Source organism: Typopeltis vanoorti, chromosome 20, assembly GCF_054136105.1.
Source record: "Typopeltis vanoorti isolate ZY-2024b chromosome 20, IOZ_Tvanoo_1.0, whole genome shotgun sequence".
Taxonomy (NCBI): Eukaryota; Metazoa; Arthropoda; class Arachnida; order Uropygi; family Thelyphonidae; genus Typopeltis; species Typopeltis vanoorti.
In genome coordinates, this window is record NC_143568.1 from 14,897,771 (window position 1) to 14,921,742 (window position 23,972).

At 35.5% G+C, this 23,972-nt stretch overlaps 1 protein-coding gene across 1 annotated transcript in view; it reads left to right on the plus strand.

The window, feature by feature from the left end:
• LOC150095249 (protein FAM135A) overlaps nucleotides 1-23,972 on the plus strand; it is a 455,287-nt gene that overhangs the window by 335,235 nt on the left and 96,080 nt on the right. The window contains exon 16 of the mRNA XM_090409881.1: nucleotides 6,990-7,081. Coding sequence (XP_090266007.1) covers nucleotides 6,990-7,081 — 92 coding nt within the window. The remainder of the gene's footprint in view (nucleotides 1-6,989; nucleotides 7,082-23,972) is intronic.

The window sequence follows — 23,972 nt, forward strand, 5'->3', positions numbered from 1 at the left end:
CCAAGTGAGGTCTTATCAAGGCCTTGTAAAGAGGCAAAATAACATCTTTATTTTTACATGCTAAAGTGCAATTATCTTTTGAGTTGTATTTGCAATCTTTGTTACATGGTCCCTGAACTTCAACTTCCTATCTACTAACACTCCTAGATCCCTAGCCTGATCAGTTTCTTCTAGCATAATCCCACCAATATAATACGACATGACTTCGCATTTCATCATCATCATTACGAAACATGGGCTCACTGCCTGTTGGTGTCCGATGTCCCATTCACTATCTTCTTCCACCTTTCTTTGTCCAGTGCACAGTGTTGCAGTTTCTGTACATCCATTCCACACCAGTCCTTTATGTCGTCTATCCACTCTCTGTATGGTCTATCCCCCCTTCTGTTTACACCGTCCGTAATACCAAGCATGAATGTCTCTATCTTCCGGTCCTGACTCATTCTGCAGATGTGTCCAAATAATTGCAGCTTCCATTAACATTAATCTTTTAATCTTTCTTATCATCAATTCTTAATCTTTTGCATTAGATTCTCCTTTGGTTGTATCTTCTGATAGAGCTTTTCATTTGTGACTTTTTGTACCCATCCTATTCTTAGAATCTTCCTGTAACAAGTTCTTTCAAATGCCAAAATTCTTTTTCTTGATTCCTTATTTATTACCCATGTTTCAGATCCATACAGTACACTGCTAAAGATGCATGCTTCCAGTTTCTTAGTTTTGTTTGCAGGCTGATCGTTCTTCCCTTTGCAATCCTGATCTTTATTGCAAAGATAAGGATTTTTTACAGTCGAAATCATACATCATTTTACTTCCCAAATATGTGAATTGTTCTACATTTTCTATATCGATTCCATCCACTTGTATCTTTTGTTTCATGTTCTTCTCACCAAATACCATTGTCTTTGTTTTTTCCCAAGTTCATAACAAGTTCAAATCTTTTCCTTTCTTCATTTAACAGTTTCAATGGTTTTTGTAGTTCTCTTTTGCCTTCTTCAATAATAAAAATGTCATCTACAAATCTCAGATTTTAATTCTCATCCCATGCACTGACTTTTGCAAATTCCTTCATTTTATCCATTGCTCTTTCTAAATGTGTGATGAAAATGCTAGGGGATATTGGATCCCCTGTCTGGTACCTCTGCTTGTTTTAAACCATTTCCCCAAATCATCACCTATTCTAACTGCTGCAACTGCATTCTTATAAACATCTTTTAATATAGCTATTAGTTTTCTGTCAATTCCATAGAATTCTAGCACTGCTAATTTCACTTTCTGGTCGATACTGTCAAATGCATTCTGAAAATCAACAAAGCAAGTTAGAAGAAAAAAAAATGTATTTTTTTTTCTTCTAACTTTCTCTGCTATTAACTGCATTGTCAAAATCTGTTGAATTGTAGTTCTATCTTTCCTAAATCCTGCTTGTCGTCTGCAAGGTATGCTTCCAATTGTGTTCTCAATTTTTCTGCCACTATCATATATCACCTTATCAAGATGACTTGTCAAGGCAATTGTTCTATAATTTTTACATTGTAGCTTATTTCCTTTCTTGTATAATGTCGATTTCATCCACTCCTCTGGCATTTTCCCTTCTTTCCATACCATATTGCATAGTTGGTGCATTTCTGTAACCATACTTTCGCTTCCATATTTAATCATTTCTCCACTGATGTTATCATTACTATGACTCTTGTGTTTTAGCCATCCTATTGCTTTTTCTACCTCTACTCTTAAAATGTCCATATCATGCTCATTATCTGGTGGTGATATCTGCTTCAATTTTTCAGTCAGTTTCCCAACGCTATCTAAAATCTAGTTTTTCTTCACATAACTCACTACAGTATCTTGTCCACCGCTGTACAATTTTATCTTTATTCATCAATACTTGGCCTTTTTCATCTTTAATTGTGGTCTGTTTTGGTTGCCACCTTCTATTAATGGTTCTAATCATTTTGTACACCTCCCTAGTTTTATGCTCTCCATAGTGCTGTTCTATAGTATTGCATTGAGCTTCTAACCATTTCGTCTTATCCATTCTGACTGCTTTTTTCACTTCCTTCTATATTGCTCCTCTATTTGTTCTGAAGTATCCCTTTTTATCTTCAACATTCTTTTCTCCTGTACTAACTTCCATGTTTCTTGTCTAATTCCTTCTTCTTGATGTTCTCTTCTTCTGGTACTGTTTCTTCAACTGCATCTTTTATCGCCTTCATTACTCCTTTCACTCTTAAATTCACTTTTTTTTTCTTTGTCCACAACAGTTTTAGGTTTCTCTTCTAACACTGTTCTGTACCTTCTTCCTATTTCTGCTTCACTTATTCTTGCTGTATCTCTTCGTTTCTGACTTTGAATTTGCTGACATTGAATGGACGTCCATTTTCCCATGCCAACTCCAGCCTATTCAAATCATTTTGCAAGTACTGCATATCAGCAGCATTCCTGATTACACTACTAATCTTTGCATCATCAACAAATAGCTGTATGTTGCCTGTCAAATCCTTCCCAATATCATTAATATACAGATTGAATAACACTTAACTAAGGACTGATCCTTGTGGTACACCACTAGTTACTGAAATCTTGCAGACTCACATCCTCCATATACCACTTTTCAATATCTGTCAGTCAGATATCCTCTTATCCATGCTAATATTTTATAATTCAAACCCATATTCTCCAATTTATTCAACAGTCTTCCATGCTATATTCTCCCAAAAGCCTTAGCAAAATCTAAAAGTATCATGGTGTATCCATTCACCTTGTCTAGTTCAATGGTAACATTATTAAAGAATGTGAGCAAGTTGCTAAAACATGATCTTCCCTTAGTAAACCCATGCTGTTCATTGTAAAGTAGAGATTCACAGTCAACCCATTTCTGAATGCAAGCCCTAACCAATTTTACCAAGATCTTCATCACCACTCCTGAGATACTGGTTAGTCGATAGTTGGATACATCAGTCTTTGCACCACCCCTGTGCAATGGGATTACCATACATTCTCTCCATTCCTGCAGAATCTTCCCTGTTCCTTGTTATAGAGTCTGGTCAAAGGAATGTCCAATTCAGCTGGACACTTCTTTAACAGCTGTGCTGATATCCCATCAGTTCCTATTGCTGAATTCTTATTCAGTTTGTGCAACAGCTCTAATATCTCCTCTTCATACACCTAAGTTTCTTCAGAAGAGGTAGCAGTGAACTCAATGTTGCATACACCAGGTTGATGGCTTTTAGCAAAATGGGCATTCATTATTTGAACAACCTCTTCTGCATCTGTCACCATCACACCATCTGCATTCAGAAGAGTTATTCTTATTCATTCCTATTATACTTTCTTATTCATTCTTACTTGCAGCATATCAGTATAATTCTCATGGGTTGTCTTTAGTTTGCAGAGTCTGTTTCTTTTCATACTCAGAGTTAGCTTAACATACAATAGTTGTGACTCTTCTGGCCTATTGCTTATAATTTTCATAACGGACAACGTCCTTATGCACAGTATTCCTTCCCCATCATCCTTTTCTTAAGAATCTCTTGCTTGATAAGATTACATATTTATTTGACTCCTATCCTATTTATTTTTCAAACTCTCAGAACATATTCTGATATTGCACCATTTAAGTATTTTTTAAATGCTTCCCATGCACTAGCAGTATTCTTCCTATCCATCAACTGATCCCATTCCATTGAACTTAGTATACTCCTCAGTTGGTCATAATTTCCTGCTTTGTAGTTTAGCATGTTAACCTTTTCTGAATGGAATATTAATAAACTTTCCAATTCAGTTTTGCATGATCACTGTCACCAACTTGAGGTAGAATAATTACGTCTTTAACTGAAACACCCTCTGACACTATAATCAAATCTAACACACTTTGACCTCTAGTTCTTTCTGTCACATGCTGCTTGAGGAAGTTGTCACGCAACAGCTCAATAAATTCAGTTTCATTCTTATAAGATTTTACTGCTACCCAATCAGTATTTGGTTAATCAAAGGATCCCATTATGATTACTCTTTTCACATCTATCGTCTCTATTTGGTGGTGCATTTCTTCATTAGCAACTGTTCCACCAGGTGTGTAACAACACCCCAGTATGTAATCGATCTTGTTAGATTCTACCCCACACCAGATGTCTTCAAATTCACTGTCACATGAAATACTGTTACTAGTAGTACCAGTCATAGTTCTCAACACTAACTGGATTCAAGTTATCTGGTATCATTAGCAGCATGCTTCCTCCTCTCTTATCTTGTCTATCCTTTCTGTTCAAGTCATCCAGTATCATTAGCAGCATGCTCCCTCCTCTCTTATCCTGTCTATTCTTTCTAAAAATACTGTGCCCTTTACACTCGATACCAGTTAGTATGTCTGATTCTGATAGCTAGGTCTCATTAACACCTACAAGCTGAGTTCACAACATATTGACCAAGGCTATAAAACTCTACCCTTTTGTTTCTGATACTCCTAGCATTCACATATAGACATATGCGAATGCTAGGCATCAGATATAGTCTGGTCAGCATGTGAATTAAAGTAAATTTACTTAAGCATTTCTAATTTTATTCAAAAACAGGTGTTACATTTACTTTCAGCCCCCACATTTATATATGATGAAATCAGTATACAGTCATACCCCGACTTATGCGAATCCAGAGTTACGCGGTTTCTTATATGTACATATTCCCGTCCCGCTTCACGTCTCACCTCACCACTAGTCGTATCTTTCCGGCACCGGCCGCATTCGCCAGTAATCCAAGAGCTCTAAAAAATAAATCTAAAGCTATCTTGCCAGTGATTTTGAAGTCAAATTCTAAAGCTTGGGTGACAGCTTCTATTTTTGAAGACTGGTTTGGTCACCACTTCATACCTGAAGTTGAACGTTATTGCCAGTTTAAAAAAATTCCGCTTAAAGTTATGCTGATTATTGATAATGCACCTAGTCACCCTCCTGCAACTTTAATTGATTTTGATCCACGTGTAAAAGTTGTTTTCTTGCCTCCAAATACAACCAGCTTACTTCAACCGATGGACCAAGGTGTTATCAAAACATTCAAAGCGGCATCTATTTGCAAGTCTAAATGAAGCTGTGAGGCAAAATGAGTAACTGTCTATTAAAGCGTTTTGAAAACAGTTTATTGTTTTAGATGCTGTAAGGATTATCGGAGATTCTTGGGGTGAAATTTCCCAAAAAAACCTTGAATGTTGTCCATCCTTTTTTAAATGCGAAACGGAAATGTTGCCAGAAATTGATCAAGTTGCTGAGGCAATAGAAGAAGTTGTCAACCTTGCAAGGCAATTATATTTAGACCCACATAACAAGAAGCTTACAATCGACGAACGCATAGAGATGTGTGAGCAATGCGCTACTGAAGAGACTGAAACCTAAGATCCAGTTCTACCAGAAAAGCACATGACAATTGCAGAATTAGCAGAAGGTCTCAGCTTAATTAAGAAAGGTTTACGGATTTTAGAGGATATAGATTCTAACGAGGAACGAATTGTGGCCACAAGGCAAGGAATAAAAAAAAATCATTGGCTTGCTATGAAGAAATTTTGTGTGACAAGAAAAAGATATTATGCTGTCAGACGAATCTATTAGATTTTATGAAACCATCGACATCGAAATAACTTTCTTTTTTTTATGTATGAAAATCTACAATTATGATTATATTTCTTAAAAAATATAGGTGTTTTTGTAAACCTTTGGTCCCAATTAACTAAACATCGAAATAACTTTCTTTTTTTTTATGTATGAAAATCTACAATTATGATTATATTTCTTAAAAAATATAGGTGTTTTTGTAAACCTTTGGTCCCAATTAACTAATATTTTGTATGTTTGTATATATAAATTACATGCAAAATTAAACCCCGAGTTACGCGAATTCGACTCTCGCGCTTTTTGTTGGTCCCACCTACCGCGTAACTTCGGGGTATGACTGTATTAGAATAACATTATTTCACACAGTTTAAGAATTCATATTTCCGAATTTATGGACACAAAACACACGTGTTGAAATTATTATTTTACTTATTATTAATAAAATAACAATTTGATGTTTCTACTCCTGTATTGAGGTCATCATCAGAAGGATATATGCGTATAGGGAACAAAGCTACATGCTCTTGCACTCTGTACTGGTAAATTAAATCTACGCTGTTAATTAATCTTTTTCTTAGCCTGACCTCTAGCAATAATTTTAAAAAAATAAAAATAAGATAAAATAAAATAAAAATTTGGAAATATGAATGCTGATCACCATGCAACCTTAAAAAGAAACACAGTTTAAGAAGCTTGTAGTTCCAAGAGGGGCAAAGGTTACATATTTATTAGGTAATTTTGAGGGATGGAAGCATTGCTGTGCGACAGCATTGACGCAGGATAAAGTGATCTAAAAATCAGTGTTATATAATTCATGGATAAGTTCTATTATTTTTTCCATAATTATGAGACTAATCCATCTCATGAGATTTATTTCATTCATATTTGAGCAGCTGTTACCAACTGCCAGGTACACGTCTAAGAGATTCGCAGAAAATGAATCATGATTTAGATATTATTGATTTTCTTTGTTCTCTTTATTCTCTTCAATATTAAACAGATTTTTATTCAAGATTTTTTTTATTGTCTGATACTTGGCAGCTTGTAGAAAAGATTATTCAATTTATCAATAAATAACAAAACCATAGTATTACAATACACAAATTATTTATGTTTCAGCTTTTAATTTGAAACATAGTCAGTAAAACACTATATAAATTATAAAAATAAAGATTATTATATTATTGGCTAAGTTCTTTCGTTTATATTATTACTTCATTGAACATGTTCTAGAGTATGTGATAAATTGTTTAATGTGTTATTCTCTCAGGCATTAAATTAATTGGCATTTAGGCTAGTATAGAGAAACTTTCAGAACCTTCAAAGTTCTCTCCTGCAATTTCTTAACTCTTTGCAGAGGTACCTATTTGTGTTTTTATTTTATTGCAGGTAATAGTGCAGATTTACGGTTAGTTAGGACTTACCTAGAATTGGGCTTACCTACAATCAATTTTGAGTTCTTGATGTCAGAAAGGAATCAGGTAAGTTTTGAATCTTTCTGAGTTGTTACAGATTACAAAACTAATAAATAAGAAATGTATTTCATTATCACTCATTAGCCAGAAAAGTGACACAAACTCTAAAGTTGTAATTTTTCAGGAGAGGAATAAAGAAAAAAAATCAACCAAACTTATACAATTAAATATTGAGTAGACTTTGAAAGTTTATTATTATCCTAAGACTTCATGGATTCAGACTCATCTGGGAGGTCCGTTTTTGTTATACACACAGCTTATCATAACACATTCAAATTCTCTGCAGACACCATGGCTCTCAGGCAATGCATTCCAGTCATTCATAACTCTCCATCCAAAAAAACCTTCTTCTCACTCCCTTTCTCATATCCTCCTTATACAGCTTCCAGGGATGACTTCTTGTTCTCCCCCAATCTCCCACCATTTTATGAATAACCTCTTCAATGTTAATCCTATAACAACCCCTTACCAACTTGTACATCTCTCTCTCTCTCATATCATCTCTCTTCCTCCTATCCACTAGATTCTGCAAACTGCATCATCTCAACCTTTCTTCATATTCAACATTCCAGATATCAGAACTAATCTAATATCCAATCCCATCTGCTCTACTTTGAGTATCAACTTATGCAGTAATCTATCATAAGCTGTATCAAAGTCAAAGTATACTACAGTGTATTCATCCTCCACATCCAATACTGCTGTCACCTTATTGTAATAAGTAGATTACTAAAACATGAGCTCCATTAACAAATCCGTGCTGTCCATCAAAGATGTTGTTATCAATCCAATTCCGGATCCTGATTCTCACCAGCCTTTCCAACTCTTTAGCCACAACACCTGACACACACACACACACAGATGATCGACCTGTAATTTGATGCTTGAATTCTGCCACATCCTTTATGTAGCAGTCTTGCCTTCCTTCTACTCCTTTGGAACTTGACCCAATATAAGACTCGTTAACAAATATGTCAAAGCAGACGTCAACTTGCTAGCACACTCCTTCAAAACATGCAGTGATATATCAAGTCCCACAGCCTTGTTAATATCAAGTTTGCTTAATTCCCTGTATACTTCTTCCTCACTCACAGTCAGTCTCTCCTCATCTGCCACTCTCAAACTCTCAATGATGTCACATTCATAAAGATGAAAGATCTTTATGAACTACTCATTAATTATTTCAACCATATCCTCTGCAGCAGTTGTCCTTATATGATTTCCTCCAGTCAGTGCCATCCTGCCATAACCACCATTATTTTCACTGGCTACATATCAAAAGAACTCCCTGCGATTATTATTATTATTTTTTTCTTTGCTTCATTAACTAACTGCTACTCATACTGAACTTTTGCTACCCTTACCAACGGAGTCACTCTTCTTGCCTGTTCTTTGTATTCCTGATGGAATTATTATCACTCCTCTTATGTTGCTTCTATAATGCCTTTTTTCTCTGTATTGCATGCGTGATCTCTCATTCATCCATTTCATACCTACTTTATTTAACCTTCTGATCTTTGGATTACATTCAGACATTACTTCTACTAGATAGTTCTTGAATATTACCTAAGCAGCATTGGTCTCCTTTCCACTCAATTAATCATTCCAAGTTACAGCTGCAAACTGTCTCCTGAGCCTCTCATAATCACCAGCCTTGTAGTTCCACATATACCTTTTCCTCATGGAAATGCCCACATGATTGATAACCCTCTAGGTAATCACTTCATGGTTACTCTCGCCAACTCGAGGGAGATTTGACACCTTATTTATAATAGCATCCTCTGATGAGATGATCAAATCTAAGACTCAATCCTCGTGTGACCTCTGTTACATACTGCCTGAAGTAGTTGTCCCTAAAAAAACTCACTCATTTTCTTTACTTCCAGTTACTATCTTGTCATCCGTTCACTGGGTAACCATAAATGCCGTATGGTCACTCCAGTGCTCAGTGATGTGCCCCCACCAGGCCTCACCGTGTAGCCCTGTTGTATGCTTTTCTGAAGGCTTCAACTCTGAAGATCAGTCATTCCACACACACCATCCATCCATCCATCCCATTGATGGTCTACCCCTTAGTCTTTTTCCAGGAACTTTATCTTCTATTATGGTTCTGAGAAGTCCTCCTTCCAATGTGTCTAAAATATTTTAACTTTCTTTTGTCAATATCCTTAAGCAGCCTTAAAGTTCTACCGATCTTTTGTAACACCCATTGTACACCTTTCAGTATATGATATCCTCAACAGCTCTCTGTAACACTGCATCTCAAAAGCAGCTATCCTTTTTTTTTTTATCTAACTTCTTTAGATTCCAAGTCTCGCATCCATAAGTCACTGTTGGAAAAACAATTTCAAAATCTTCAACTTTGTTCCTATAGAAATAGATCCATCCTTCCAGATTTTAGACAAGTCTCTGACTGTTGTTTTAGCCATTCCTAATCTTCTTCTGATGTCTTCTGAACAGCAATTTTTCACATTAATAAGGTATCCCAGGTACTCAAACTTTCTGACTTCATTTCTTTCTCCATTAAGGTACACTTGTTTCTCAAGAGCTTTCCTGTTTGTATTTCCTTTGAAAACCATAATCTTTGTCTTGCTAGGATTGAGTTGAAGTCCTATGTTATTACTGATCTTGTTAACATTATCAAGAAGTTGTCCTAGTTCTTCCTGTCATTACAGAGGAGTACGATATCATCAGCATACTGATCAATCTACCACCTATCCTAATTCCTGTCTTTAGCTTATCCAATGCTTCACGCATGATGTCCTCCTCATATATACTAAACAAGTGAGGAGAAAGTTAATATCCTTGCCTAACTCCTTTTCCATACTGAAGCCAATCAGTTAATATAATACTTGTTCTTCACTATCAACCTATAGTGTGTTGAGGAAAACCCATTCTTTTCATTACTTCCCACAGTTTCACATGCTCAGCACAGTCAAAAACTTTGGAGTAGTTTAAGAAACACATTACTAGAGGGAGTCTGAATTCTTTATATTTTTCTATGATCTGCCTAAGGCAAAGGATCTGATCTCTGGTGCCCTTACTTTTCCTAAAACCTGCTTGTTCCTTGGGCATCTCTGCATCAACTTTGGCCTCAATCCTATTTAGCATGATCTTCAATAAAATTTTGCTTGCATGAGATATTAAACTAACAGTTCTTGCAAACCTTCATATCTCCCTTCTTATGTAGTAGTAGTATGAAAACCTATCTCTTCCAGTCTCTAGGTCATGATCCTAGATTCTTCTCTTCCATCATCTATGTGGATGATGATGAGGCCAAATGAACTCTTTCCACTTCTGTCTGTTCCTGTGGAGTCTGAACAATTCTGTTCAAATTGGTGTTGCTTGTTGTGATCTGGTTTTCAGATCCTCTCTTATTTTAGCTGTCCATCTAATTTTGGGCCACCCTCTGGATCTTTTACCTTCCGTTATTGTATACAGGGCTTTAGTTGATAATCTTTCTTTTCCCATTCTGGTCACATGGCCAAATCATTGCAGTCTTCTTTCTTGGAATTTTGTTATTTCTTGTTTTAGTCATTTCCTTATGTCATTGTTTCTTAGTCTATCCAGCAGAGATACTCCAAGTAATCTTCTTAGCCAACCCATTTTAATAGTTAATAATTTTTTCTCTTCAGCTTTTTAGAGATTCCCGCATTCGCTTCCATAAGAAGTATTGAGAGGACCATTGTCTCGTAGATTCTTACTTTTATTATTTGTTTGATGTCTCTTGACTTCCATATTTTATTTAGTCATCCAAAAGTTTGGGATGCTTGGCTAATTTGTGGCTCCTAGATTACCATAATTAAAATCAGCCATAATGATCATTCTTTTCCCTTTTGCTTGGCTAATTTGCTTATACATATTCTGGTCACTACCCTCCACATTACCAGGTCTATAGCAATATCCAGCAAAGTATTTCATTCTATTTACCTCTATCTCACACCCTACTGCCTCAAAACCACTATTTCCCCCCTGGATCTCCACCTTATATGGAAATAACTTTTTCTATCATCAGTAACACTCCACCTCCCTTTTTACTCTTTCTCTCTTCACAAAATATATCATGCTCTTCCATCTCGATTCTTGTTAGGATGTCATCTTCATCCAGTTATGTCTCAAGTATTCCAACAATTTCTGGGTGAACAAACTCAATTAATACTACCATTTCATTTCCCTTGTTTCTGATTTGTATATCATTTATGTACAAATTAAGCTTTAGTAGTCTTAGCAGGAAACCTTGTGGCACACCACTAGTCACCTGCTTTCTCCTGGATTTTACTCCTCCAAATACCACTTTTTGATATATATATATCCAGCAGCCACCCTCTTTTTCCACATAACCAGTGTCTTATCCATCCCCATTTGTTTTAATTTGCATAACAGAGTTGCATGTGGTATTCTGTCAAATGGCTTTGCAAAATCCAGCAGAGAATCATTTTGTAGTAATTTGCTTTATCCAACTCAGTTGTAACTATTATAAAAAATTAGTAAATTGCTAAGGCATGACCGATCCTTCACAAAACCATGTTGTGCATCAGAGTATCATATTCTTATCCATCCATTCTTGAATTCTCTCTTTTACCAATTTTTCCAGTACTTTTACCACCACCTAATTGGTCTATAATTTGCTAATGCAGCCTTAGCACTTCCCTTATTTAAAGGAATTACTTCAACCTCTTTCCGATCCCTTGGGACTCTGACTAGGATTTTTTTTTAAAATCCTAGTCAGAGACAATGGCAGTTCCCTTGCATATTCTTGCAAACATAAGTTGATATCCATTTAATCAAACACATATATTTACATTGAGATTCCGCAATATCCTAAGAACCTCCAATTTATCCACCTCTGTTCCTACATCAGTCTCTCATGTACGTCACAGCATTAACCTCACTTGGATGATATATCCTTGCAAAGTGGTCACTCAGTAACTGAAGTCAACTACTTCTGTCACCTCATCACCAATCTATATTGCCATAATTAAAATCACCCATTATGATTACCTTTTTGTCATTTGCTGATATATTTCCTGGTGTCACTACCCTCCACATTATCAGTTCTATAGCAACAAGTATTTCATTCTATTCACCTCTTTCTCATAGCATACTGCCTCAAAACCATTACCACTATTTCCTCCTTGTATCTCTTTGTATGGACAGAACTCTTTTTCTATCATCAATAGCACTCTGCTTCCTTTTTTACTCTTTCTATTTTCATGAAATACACCATACCCTTCCATCTCTATTTCTGTTAGGATATCATTCTCATCCAACCATGTCTGACTTATTCCAAAAATTTTTGGGTGAACAAAATCAATGCAACTATTTCATTTCCTTTGTTTCTGATACCTCTAGTATTTGTATACAAGCATAACAGCTCATTCCTGGATCTATAACAAGTTTTACTGATACTCACTATTAGATGTGACTTCTCCATACTTTCCTTGAGCCATTTCTTTTTCTCCTTATTCATCCCAGAACCCTCTTCAAAATTCATCTGTTTTCCCACATCCCAGGTCATTCCCTTCCCCTTTTTGTCTGCGCGTGCGTGCACACACACACACACACACACACACACACACACACACACACACACACACACACACACACACACACACACACACACACACACACACACACACACACACACATCCTCTTAGAGAATCAACCTTTTTCATGCTGTGTTCCCCCACCATGAGTCTCAGTTTGTCTTTCACACTTGTTCTCTCATTCTCTACACTCTTGCTACTCTCTTCTTCATTTATAAGCACCACTTCAATCTCTCCTTCCTTACTTTCACATCACTTCCAATTATATATTTGGTTTAATCCTTTATCCAAGTGTAAGCAAACAAAGTTTGCACCTGAAGTATTTTCAGAACTGGGGCAACTCATGGTAAAGGTGGTATAAGTTCTCATCACTTGCCTGAGTATCTCCCATAATGCCAAGCACATCTCTTTTCAGACATGTATAATGCTATGCATTAAGGGAAGGGCCACTACCCAGACTGGTTTCGACCTTTATTGAGGTCTCATCAGTGGGAGCCAGACCCAGAGGTAGTGATACTAATGTGGAAGTAAGGGAGAAATCATATTCACCTATATCAGTTGTCAAAAGGTGTCACACCTTATTATTAAAATCTGGATTAGAGATAAGTTGATGGAAGTTTTTTCACTTGGCTATGCTACCAGTGTAAGCATAGCCAAGTGGAAAAATTTGTTTGCTTACAAGTGAACTTTGTAAGCAAACAAAGTTTGCACCTAAGTATTTTCAGGACTGGGGCAACTCGTCGTAAAGGTGGTATAAGTTCTCATCACTTGCCTGAGTATCTCCCATAATGCAAAGTACATCTCCTTGCAGACATGCCAGGCACAAACTTTGTTTGCTTACACTTGGATAAAGGATTAAACCAAATATATAGATAACTTGACATAAATATATAGATAACTTGACATTTAAATGTCAAGTCATCAAATGTCAGTATCAAAAAACAAATTATTGGACATTCATTGAGAGAAAATTAGAAAAAGTTGAGAAATGATTAAAGAAATTCAGGCAGGAGAAGAAAAATGAGCAGAACAAGAGGAAGCAGGGAAACATTGAACTAGGTAAGATAATGAATAATAACAATAAGGTAAGTCAATTAGAATATATATATATATGAAGAAGTAATATGGTATGGTGACTCAATCATGACATATGTGCTTGCTGACAGAATCATCGTTACTTCGAGCTTACTGGCAGTAAAAATTTAAGATGTAACAAATGTAATAGAGAAACAGAAAAGAAAAATAAAGGAGGTGGAACTAATGATTTAAACAGTGATAAATGCAGCATGAGAGCAGATATAATAGGATTGTTGATATGACAGCATTGAGTTAGAAAGAGGGCTATGATAGCAAATGTTCCTGATGCCAAATCCCTTCAAATGTAGGAGGAATGTATGTGAGTTTTTGGATTTGCATAGTGAGTTTGACTGTAGACAAGACCAGTATAAGTGGGATGGCCTGCAGTTGAAGGGATTTGGAATCAGGAATGTTGAGAAATTATTTATTGGGTAGAGACCTAATGCAGAGAGTCAGGGAAACTATTTTTACCAATCCTCCCATGATGGGAGGAATGGTGAGAGTATGTGTATAATTTCATCTATGGTATGCAAACATGACAATGATATGAATGTCATTGGCCATGGTTATGAATCTGGTGTGGGGATGGATTTCGTATACTTATATAAGTATACAAAAAACCTAAGAATGTTAGAAACAAAGGGGTTGAGCTTGTTACCTTTGTTAATGGTCTAAGATTAATGGTAGTAGTGAAACCTGGCTATTAAAGTCAGAAGTAGTAACTGAAATCGAATGTAAAGAATATATTATTTTTTATGAAAGATAGAAGAGGGAGAAGGGTATTCTGGTAATATCAGATGATTTGTGTCCAGTTAGGATAAGAAACTCATTAAAGCAATAATAATGTCCATTGTAATAGTGAATTTGAGGCTATCTGGTGTGACAGCAAAGCTAACAGGATGAAATATATGGTGGGTGTTGCTACCGACCTGGTGGATCAGCTGTTGGAGATGATGAAATGCATCGCCAAATTACCCTCATGGGTACTAAGTGAATAATTGTTATGGTGATTTAAGTTATCCAAGCATTGATTGGGTTGAAGAGAAATCTCATAAGAATGAAGGAAATTTTATTGAGTTGTTTTGAGGCAACCTTCCCAAGCAGCATAGAAAAGAAGGAACTCAAGGTCAAGGGGTATTATATTTGATTATATCATCAAAATGGGTCCCATTTAAGAACGTGACTGTTTTGCTACCAGTTGGTGACAGTGATCATGCTATACTGTCCAGGGAAGTAACTAACTATATGGATGTACCATTTTGCTGAAATTATAGCAGAATTATAACTCCGGAGATTGCTATCTTTGGTCCATTTTATCAGCAGCACTGCATAGGAAGCTTTCAAAAGGTGCTTAAATGAGGTAATATCTGAATGCATCCCTAGAGTTGGAGAACAAATAGGGTGAGAGTGAAAAAATCTGATTAAACAAGAGATCCATAAGAATAAAATGATGTAGAAAGAATATTGTAAGAATGAGAGAAAGAGACATTGAAAGGTTTTTCACTTGATTATAAATTAAATTAAAGATGCCAAGAAATTATTTTATCCTTTATTCAAGTGTATACAAACAAAGTTTGCACATTGTGCAAACTTTAATTTAAAGTGAGATAGAATTATGAAATATATAAAGTGCAGGCCAAAAAAGTTGAGTATTTTTACAGAAATTACTTTAATTCACACTAAAACACAAGGAAAATAAGTAAATTACATTTCTTTGAAGCTGTATATTTCAGCCTGAATATTACAGGCCATCATCAGTGGCAACGATAGTTAATTACAATGTAGAACCTGATCAATGAATTGATTTGAAACAGTGAGAGACATGATGTGATTTATGTATGACATCAATCCATTGTTCAATCTGTTGTTTGTGTTCTACATTGTAATTAACAATTGTTGCCACTAATGGATGGTGTGTAATATTCAGGCTGAAATATATGGCTTAAAATAAATATTTCCTTGTATTTTCATGTGAATTAAAAAAAAACCTGATGGCATCATTATCTCTCAAAGAACAATTCTACAGAAAGAAAGCTAAATTGGAATGTGAAAAGAAATTGGCTTTGTAGGTCCCTCAAAAGAATTTTATTACTATGCTGCAAGGAAAAGAGAAAATGAAAGCTGATGAATAACTGTGGTGAATGCGTACGAAGTTGTTCATATAATGAGTGCTCACCTCACTAAGATCTATCAACCAAGTGTATATGTAACATGGTGCCCTTTGCTACCATACATTGTATTGAAGAGATAGATGTGCATGAGAATGAAGTTCAAGTGCTGTTGCATAAACTGGATATGAATTCAGCAATTAGATCAGGTGGAGTATAAGCAGATGTGCTAAAGGAATGTTTAACTGAGCTGGCTTGATTTCTGACATTCTTGTATCACTTGAGTCTCAACTCAGGAAAGATCCCACAGGAATGGAAAGAAAGTATGATGGTTTCATTTTGCAATGGTGGTACAAAAACTGATGTCTAACTACTGACCTATTATAGTAATCTGCTGTTTATCTGACTTCAGAAGATCGAACCTTCAATAAATTGGCCTCTTGCATGTCAACAGACTTCTGGAAGATCACCATGTAATTGTACTTTAATTATCTGACCATTCAATTATCAGAACTCACTGTTCCGGTAATTAAAACGTCAGATAAATAATAGATTACTGCAATATTTCTGAAATGGTGGTGAAAATATTAGAGAAGTTGGTAAGAACTCTTATACAGAAACAGGTTTACAGACAAGCTATACTTTGTAAAGAGCAGCATAAGTTTACTGAAGGGAGGCGATTAATTAACAAGTGAAAATATTAAGCATGTGATTCAGAGGAAAAAGGCATTATGGAAACAGCATAAGAGGAGTGGTATTAATCAATTCCATGAGGATTACAAAAAACATGCAAGGAGGGTGACAGTTGGTAAGGGTAGCAAAAGTGAAGTTATGAGCAGCAGTTAGCTAATGAAGCCAAAAAGAATCCTAGGGTGTTTTTTTTTTTTTATATGAGGTCAGCAAAAAAAGAATGATTATGGAAAGATGACATGAATTGAAGAAAATGGTATAAGAACAACTGCTGCTGCTGAGGATATAGTTAAGATACTTGAGTTTGAGAGCAATTGATGATGAGGAGGAGAGATTGACTGTAAGTGAGCAAGAGGTATATGGGGAATTGAGCAAACTTGATGTTAACAAGGCTGTGGGACTTGATAATATATCACCACATATTTTGAAGGAATGTGACAGTGTTGACATCTGCCATGACATATTTGTTTAATATGAGTCTCGCAGTCGATCAAGTTCCAAAGGAGTGGAAAGAGGACAAGATATTGCCACTTCATAAGCGAGGTGATAGAATTCAAACATGAAATTATAGGCCCATTTGTGTGTTAGGTGTTGTGGTTAAAGTGTTGGAGAGGCAGGTGAGAACCAGAATCCAGAATTGGGTTAACAATAATGGTATTATCTTTGATGGACAGCATGGATTTGCTAAAGGGAGATCATGCTTTAGTAATCTACTTATTACAATAAGGTGACAGCTTCATTGGACAGAGGAGAAGGATACACAGTAGTATACGCACTGAGATTTTGCAAAGGCTTTTGATAGATGACCACCTGATAAGTTGATAGTCAAACTAGAGTGGACGGAGTTGGATATTAGATTAGTGCATTGGATTGGAGACTGGTTATCTGATAGGTATCAGCAGGTTGTGTATGAGGGAGCAGTATCCTGGAAGAGGAAAGTCACTAGTGGTGCCTCAGAGGTCTGTTTTAGGGCCATTGCTGTTTAACCTGTATGATAATAGCGAGGACTTGGATGGGGATATTCAGTTATTTGCAGATGATGCAAAGTTGGGATGAATTATGAACTATGCAGATGTTATGGCCTTACAAGAAGACTTGAATAGATTGAGTGAATGGGCACAGGAGTCGGGATACCAGTTCAGTGATGCAAAATGTAAGGTTTTAAAATTTGTAAAACAAAGATGGGATGTAGAATTTATGCTTGGTGGGGATATATTGTTAGAGGTGGAAGAAATAGATCTTAGGGTGATGGTGGATAAGGATCTGAAATTAGATGACACATTGCCAAAATTGTGAGGACAATGCAATGAATTTTGGGAATGATATGGAGGACACCGACTTGTAGAAGCAAGGAGATTCTTGTTCCATTGTATAAGGCTCTGATTAGGCCGCACATGGACTGCTGTGCAGAGATTTGGCCACTGGTTCTCAAAAGAATGAAGAGATGTTGGAAAGGGTTCAGAGGCGACTGACTAAGGTAGTTTCTGATCTCTGGAATGTCGAATATGAGAAAAGGTTGAGAAGATGCAATCTACAGAGTCTAGTGGATAGGTGGAAGAGAGGAGATATGGTAGAGATGTACAAGTCAGTAAGGGGTTGTTTAGGATCAGTGTTGAAGAGGATTTACAGAAAACTGTGGGAGATCAGGGGAAAACAAGAGGTAATCTCTGGAAATAAGGAGTGTGTGAATGATTGGAATTCCTTGCTTGAGAGTGTGGTGTCTGCAGAGAATTTGAGTGTGTTTAAGGTGTGGTATGATGAGCTGTTAGAAAGGTAAAGATATGCACATTGGTATGATGAGATTTCTAATGGCATGTTATATTTGTGGGATTATGCTATAAGAAACTAACAAAAGGACCTCCTAGATGAGTCTCTGACTCCATGAGGTCTTAGGATAATAATAATATTATTATTGGCTGAATTGAATAAGGGGAATGGATATACTATGATATTATTGGACTTTGCTGAAGCATTTGATATTATACCATATGAAAGACATGCATAAACTGGAGAACGTGGAATTAGAATATAATCAATTGGCCTGCCTTAATAGGTAGCTGATGGTCAGATATCAGAAAAATGTATATGAGGGATGTGAATCTACAAGATTTAATGACCATCGATGTCATTTAAGGCAACTAGGGATACCATGTTAAATTCCTGTTGTTCCCCAGGGATCGGTCCTTTGATCATTGCTGTTCATTTTATACATTAATGTTGTTCATTCTGTACATGAAGAATGTATAGAAACATTAATTGGGAAATACTTGACAGGAGACGTTTTAATCATTTGCCGATGATGCAAAGATTGCTTTGTCTGCAGTGCAATCATTGATGCTACTGATATATAGCACTTAAGAGAATTATTTGAGTAGGTGCTAGCATTTTTGCTAACACCTACTTTAGCAGCATTCACTCATTATTATTTACTCACTGTATGCTAGTACAGTGAGTAAATGATAATGGCTTTCAACTCAGTGTTAGAAAGTGTAAAGTTATGCACGTTGGTATGATGAGATTTCTAATGGCATATTATATTTGTGGGATTATGTTACAAGAAACTGATGAGGCTAGCAATCTTGGAGTTATGGTGAATAGCAAATTGAATTTCAAAAGTTACGTTGCAAAAATTGTGAATACAGCTCAGGATAGTTGCAATGCTAAAATAAACATCGACATGTTAGAATAAGGAAATCATTTTGCCTCTTAACAAGGCCTTGATACGACCACACATATTTGATCTCCTGGGTTCAGGGGGAATAAAGAAGCAGTGGAGAGGGTGCAGACAAGAGTAGCAAAGATCATATCTGGATTATGGAATTTAGATTATGAGGATAGATTTGAGAGTATGTAGGCTCCAGCACTGGTAAACAGGAGAAAGAGTATTATAGAATATTATTACTATTATTAGGAGAGACCTCCAGGAAGTTGGGGGACTCATTGAGGGTGGCTACATGCACCAGCTATCATACTTATTCTTGAATTCATATTTGTAAATTTAGGGACACAAAAACACATATGTTGAACAGATTATTTTATTAATTACTAATAAAATAAAACTTGACGTTTCGGCCCCTGTATCGAGGTCATCATCGGAAGGATACAAGTGTATAAGGAACAAAGCTACATGCTCATGCCCTGTATACCGGTAAACTAAATCTACGTAGTTAATTAATCCTTTTCCCTAGCCTGACCTCTAGTGATAAAAAAATAAATAAATAAAAAATAATTAAATAATTAAAAATAAATAAATAAATAAACACAACTACAATAAACTGCTAAAGTCCTCATGTATTAATATTCTTCTGGATAGTTCTTCTTCTTCTTCCTAACATGGAATATAGGCCATGTGGCCTGTTCCGGTCTCATGCCATCTCTTACTTGGTCTTCCGATTCTTCTTTTTCCACTTATTTTGTATCTGTATAATATTTTTGGTAGTCTGCTGTTGTCCATTCGATTTAAATGTTGTAGCCATTTTTGTTTATACTGTCTTATGTAGTAATTAATTGGTTTTATTTTTAGGGATTGTAAGATTTCTTCATTTGTTTTGTGGTCCCACTTGGTATATCCAGCTGTTTTTCTGAGGAACTTCATTTCTGTTGTTTGAATGTTTTTCATCTTTCCTTTTCATGGTCCATGTTTCGCTTCCGTATAGTAGAGTTGGTTTTGACAAGACATTATATAGTCTGATTCTAGTGTGTTTTTGTACCAGGGATGGCTTATATATATTATTTATTATGCCATTTACTTTGACAAAGTTTGATATTTTAGTGTCTGTCTTTTTCTTCTTCATATGATAGATCACATCCCAAGTATCTGAAAGTGTTTACTTGTTCTAGTATTTTATTATCAATCACTATTTTACTTATTGGGTTTTCTCCTTTGAATGCCATTATTTTTGTTTTTTCTTTGGATATTGTCCTATTATATTGCTTTGAGATATCATTTAATGATTTTAATGATCTTTGTAAGTCATCTTCTGATGTAGCTAATACTATTTGATCATCTGCAAATAGTAGTGTATCTATCCTCATTTGTGGGGTCATTCGTATACCAAATGGGTTATGCTGTTTCCAGATTGTTAATATTTCATTTATATATATATTGAAAAGCAGAGGTGAGAGGGTACATCCTTGTCGTACTCCTCTTGATATATCTTTCCATTCTGAGGTGTGTTCTAATTTAACTGCTATTTTATTTCCTGTATATATTTCTTGAATAGATTGTAAAAGTTGTTTTGGTATGTTTAAATTGGTTAATATTTTAAACAATTTTTGTCTACTAATTTTATCAAATGCTTTTTCATAATCAATAAACGCCACATGTGTTTCTTTTTGAAATTCTCTTCTCTTTTCTATTAATAATTTTAAAGTAAAAATTGGATCTATGCAGGATCGGCCTTTTCGGAAGCCATTTTGTTCTTCTAGTAATTTGTTTTCTACAATGCTGCTTAGTTTCTCTTTTAATATTCCTCCATATATTTTATATCCTGTATTCAGCAGGCTAATTCCCCTATAATTATTGCAATTGTCTTTATTTCCTTTTTTATAGATTGGGATGACCAGTGCTTTTTTCCATGAGTTAGGGGTTTTTCCAGACATCCAAACCATATTAAAAAATTTCAAAAGTCTTTCATTAAATTTTTCACCTGCATTTTTGTATAGTTCTATATTTATATTGTCTTCTCCTGGCATTTTCCTATTTTTCATCTTCTTTATTATATTTTTCAGTTCTAACATTGTGATATTTTCTATTAGGTCATTCTTTGTCTTATAAAATTTTAATTCATTGTTCTCATCTGTCCAGAGATTTTGGAAATAGGTCACCCATTTTTCTAAATCTATTGTTTGTATTTTTATCTTTTCTTTTATTTCTTTATTCATGTATTTTATTACTTTATAGGTTTTGGGTTGTGGCTTAAATAAATCCTTTTCTAGTTCTGTTACGAAATTGTTCCATCTTTCTCTATGTTTTTTCCTTACTTCTCATTTTGCAATTGCACTATTTCTTTTATACTCTATTTCTGCTTCTATTGTTTTGGAATTTAGCCATTTCTGGTAACTGTCCTTTTTGGTTTTTATTGTATTTTCTATTTCTTTGTTCCAGTCTCGTAGTCCTCTTTTTCTAATCCATTTGTGCTTTATTCCTAAGATTTCTGTTGCTGCTTTTGTGAGAATTTGTTTCAAATTTTCACATTCATCTTCTATGTCACTTGATTCATGTGTGGTTTCTGTTTTTAAGTTTGTGCATTTTTGATATTGTAGTCTAACTTGAGGATCCTGTAATGAAGAAATTTTGTAGCTTGGCTGGTAAGAATTTTCAATTCTATGTGTTTTTAGCCACTTTGGTTTAAAACGAATTTTTGCTGATACCATATAATGATCAGAGTTTAATTCAAAGCCTCGATATGTCTTACGTCTAAAATTAACTCCACTAATTTAAAATTTGTGATAACGTAGTCAATTACTGATTTGTATCCTCTGGCTGACCAAGTATATTTATGTATTTCCTTGTGTTGTTATAATATGATTTCTTTCAGTTGCTGTTGAATGTTACAAACACTTCACCAGGTTGTCTTCTTGTAGTGGGATTTTTCTATGGCTAGTTTAGGTTGTTATACAGGTTGTAGGTGGGTCCTCTACATTCTTGAAATGGTTAGGCCATCATTTTTGTTGAGATTTTGGTTGTGTTTGAGCATTTCACATGAGTCTAAATTTTCTCTCAAACCAGGTTTTGGTGCGGTGTAGGGACTTGGTATTTTTCCAATCAATTCTGTGGTATATTTGGAGTGCGTGGTCAGGTTTTTCCAGAATGGAGGTATTTAATGTGCCGTTTGTGTTCGTCTTGTCTGATTGGGATAGTTCGCCCTGTTTCCCCTCTGTACGGTATGTTAGATGTGCATTATACTTTGTATACCCCTGGGTGGGCTTGGTGTGGAAGAGGATCTTTAGAAGAACTGAGTAGGTGTCTTAACTTATTTGGGGGTTTAAAGGTGGTTTTAATGTTGTATTTGCATAGTGTTCTGTCTATTTTTTCAGAAATGCCTCTAACATAAGGAATGGCAATAGCATTCCTGAAATCTTTTTTGTTCTTACTGATATCTTTATGGAGGATCTTATGAATAATTTTTTTACTGTATCCATTTTTTATAAATGTTTGGTTGATGATCTTGTATTCTGGTTTAGAGCCTGTTCATTAGAACAAATAGTTAGAGCTCTGTGTTTAAGGGTGCTTATGACACCTAGTTTTGTGTTGGGTGGTGGTAAGAATTTTTGTGTATGTATTGGCCTGTGTATGTAGGTTTGCGGTAAACTGAGAAGGAGAGACAGCTAGAGGGAAGACGTGTGACAAGTGTGTCTAGGAAAGGAAGAGAGTTGGTTTTTTCCATTTCAATGGTGAATTGGATACGTTTGTGTTGTTTGTTTAGGTGGCTAAGGAATGTATTTAGAGCTTCGCGGCCGTGGGGCCAAATGGCGAAAATATCGTCGACGTATCTGAGCCAAATTTTGGGCTTTAGCCATGCTGTCTCTAGAGCACGTTGCTCAAAGTCTTCCATATAAAAGTTAGCTATTGGGGGGGGGGGAGTGGTGAGCCCATGGCTGTACCTTCTTTTTGAAGGTAAAAATTGTTTTGCCACACGAAATATCTGGAGCGGAGTACGTGGGCAAAGAGGGCCATGATGTCGTGTAGAAATATGTTCTGTAGGAGCAAGATAGTGTCGTTGATTGGGACATTGGTGAAAAGGGAAGTTATGTCAAAGCTGACTAATAAATCTTGGTCATTGAGTGTAATGTTTTTAATGAAACGTTGTGTATTTTGATTGGAATTGATTGGAAAAATACCAAATCCTTACACTGCACCAAAACTTGGTTTGAGAGAAAATTTAAAGTCATGTGAAATGCTCAAACACAACCCAAATCTCAAAAAAAATGATGGCCTAACCATTTCAAGAATGTGGAGGACCCATCTACAACCTGTACAACAACCTAAACTAGCCATAGAAAAATCCCACTACAAGAAGACAACCTGGTGAAGTGTTTGTAACATTCAACAGCAACTGAAAGAAATCATATTATAACAATCAGAACTATCCAGAAGAATATTAATACATGAGGACTTTAGCAGTTTATTGTAGTTGTATTTATTTATTTTTTGTTTATTATTATTTTTTATTTTTATTTTTATTATTTTTTTTTTCACTAGAGGTCAGGCTAGGGAAAAGGATTAATTAACTACGTAGATTTAGTTTACCGATATACAGGGCATGAGCATGTAGCTTGGTTCCTTATACACTTGTATTCTTCCGATGATGACCTCGATACAGGGGTCGAAATGTCAAGTTTTATTTTATTAGTAATTAATAAAATAATCTGTTCAACACGTGTGTTTTTGTGTCCCTAAATTTACAAATATGAGTGCTGATCACCGTGCAGCCTTAAAAGAAAGAATTATTCTTGAATTCATTCATGCTGCTT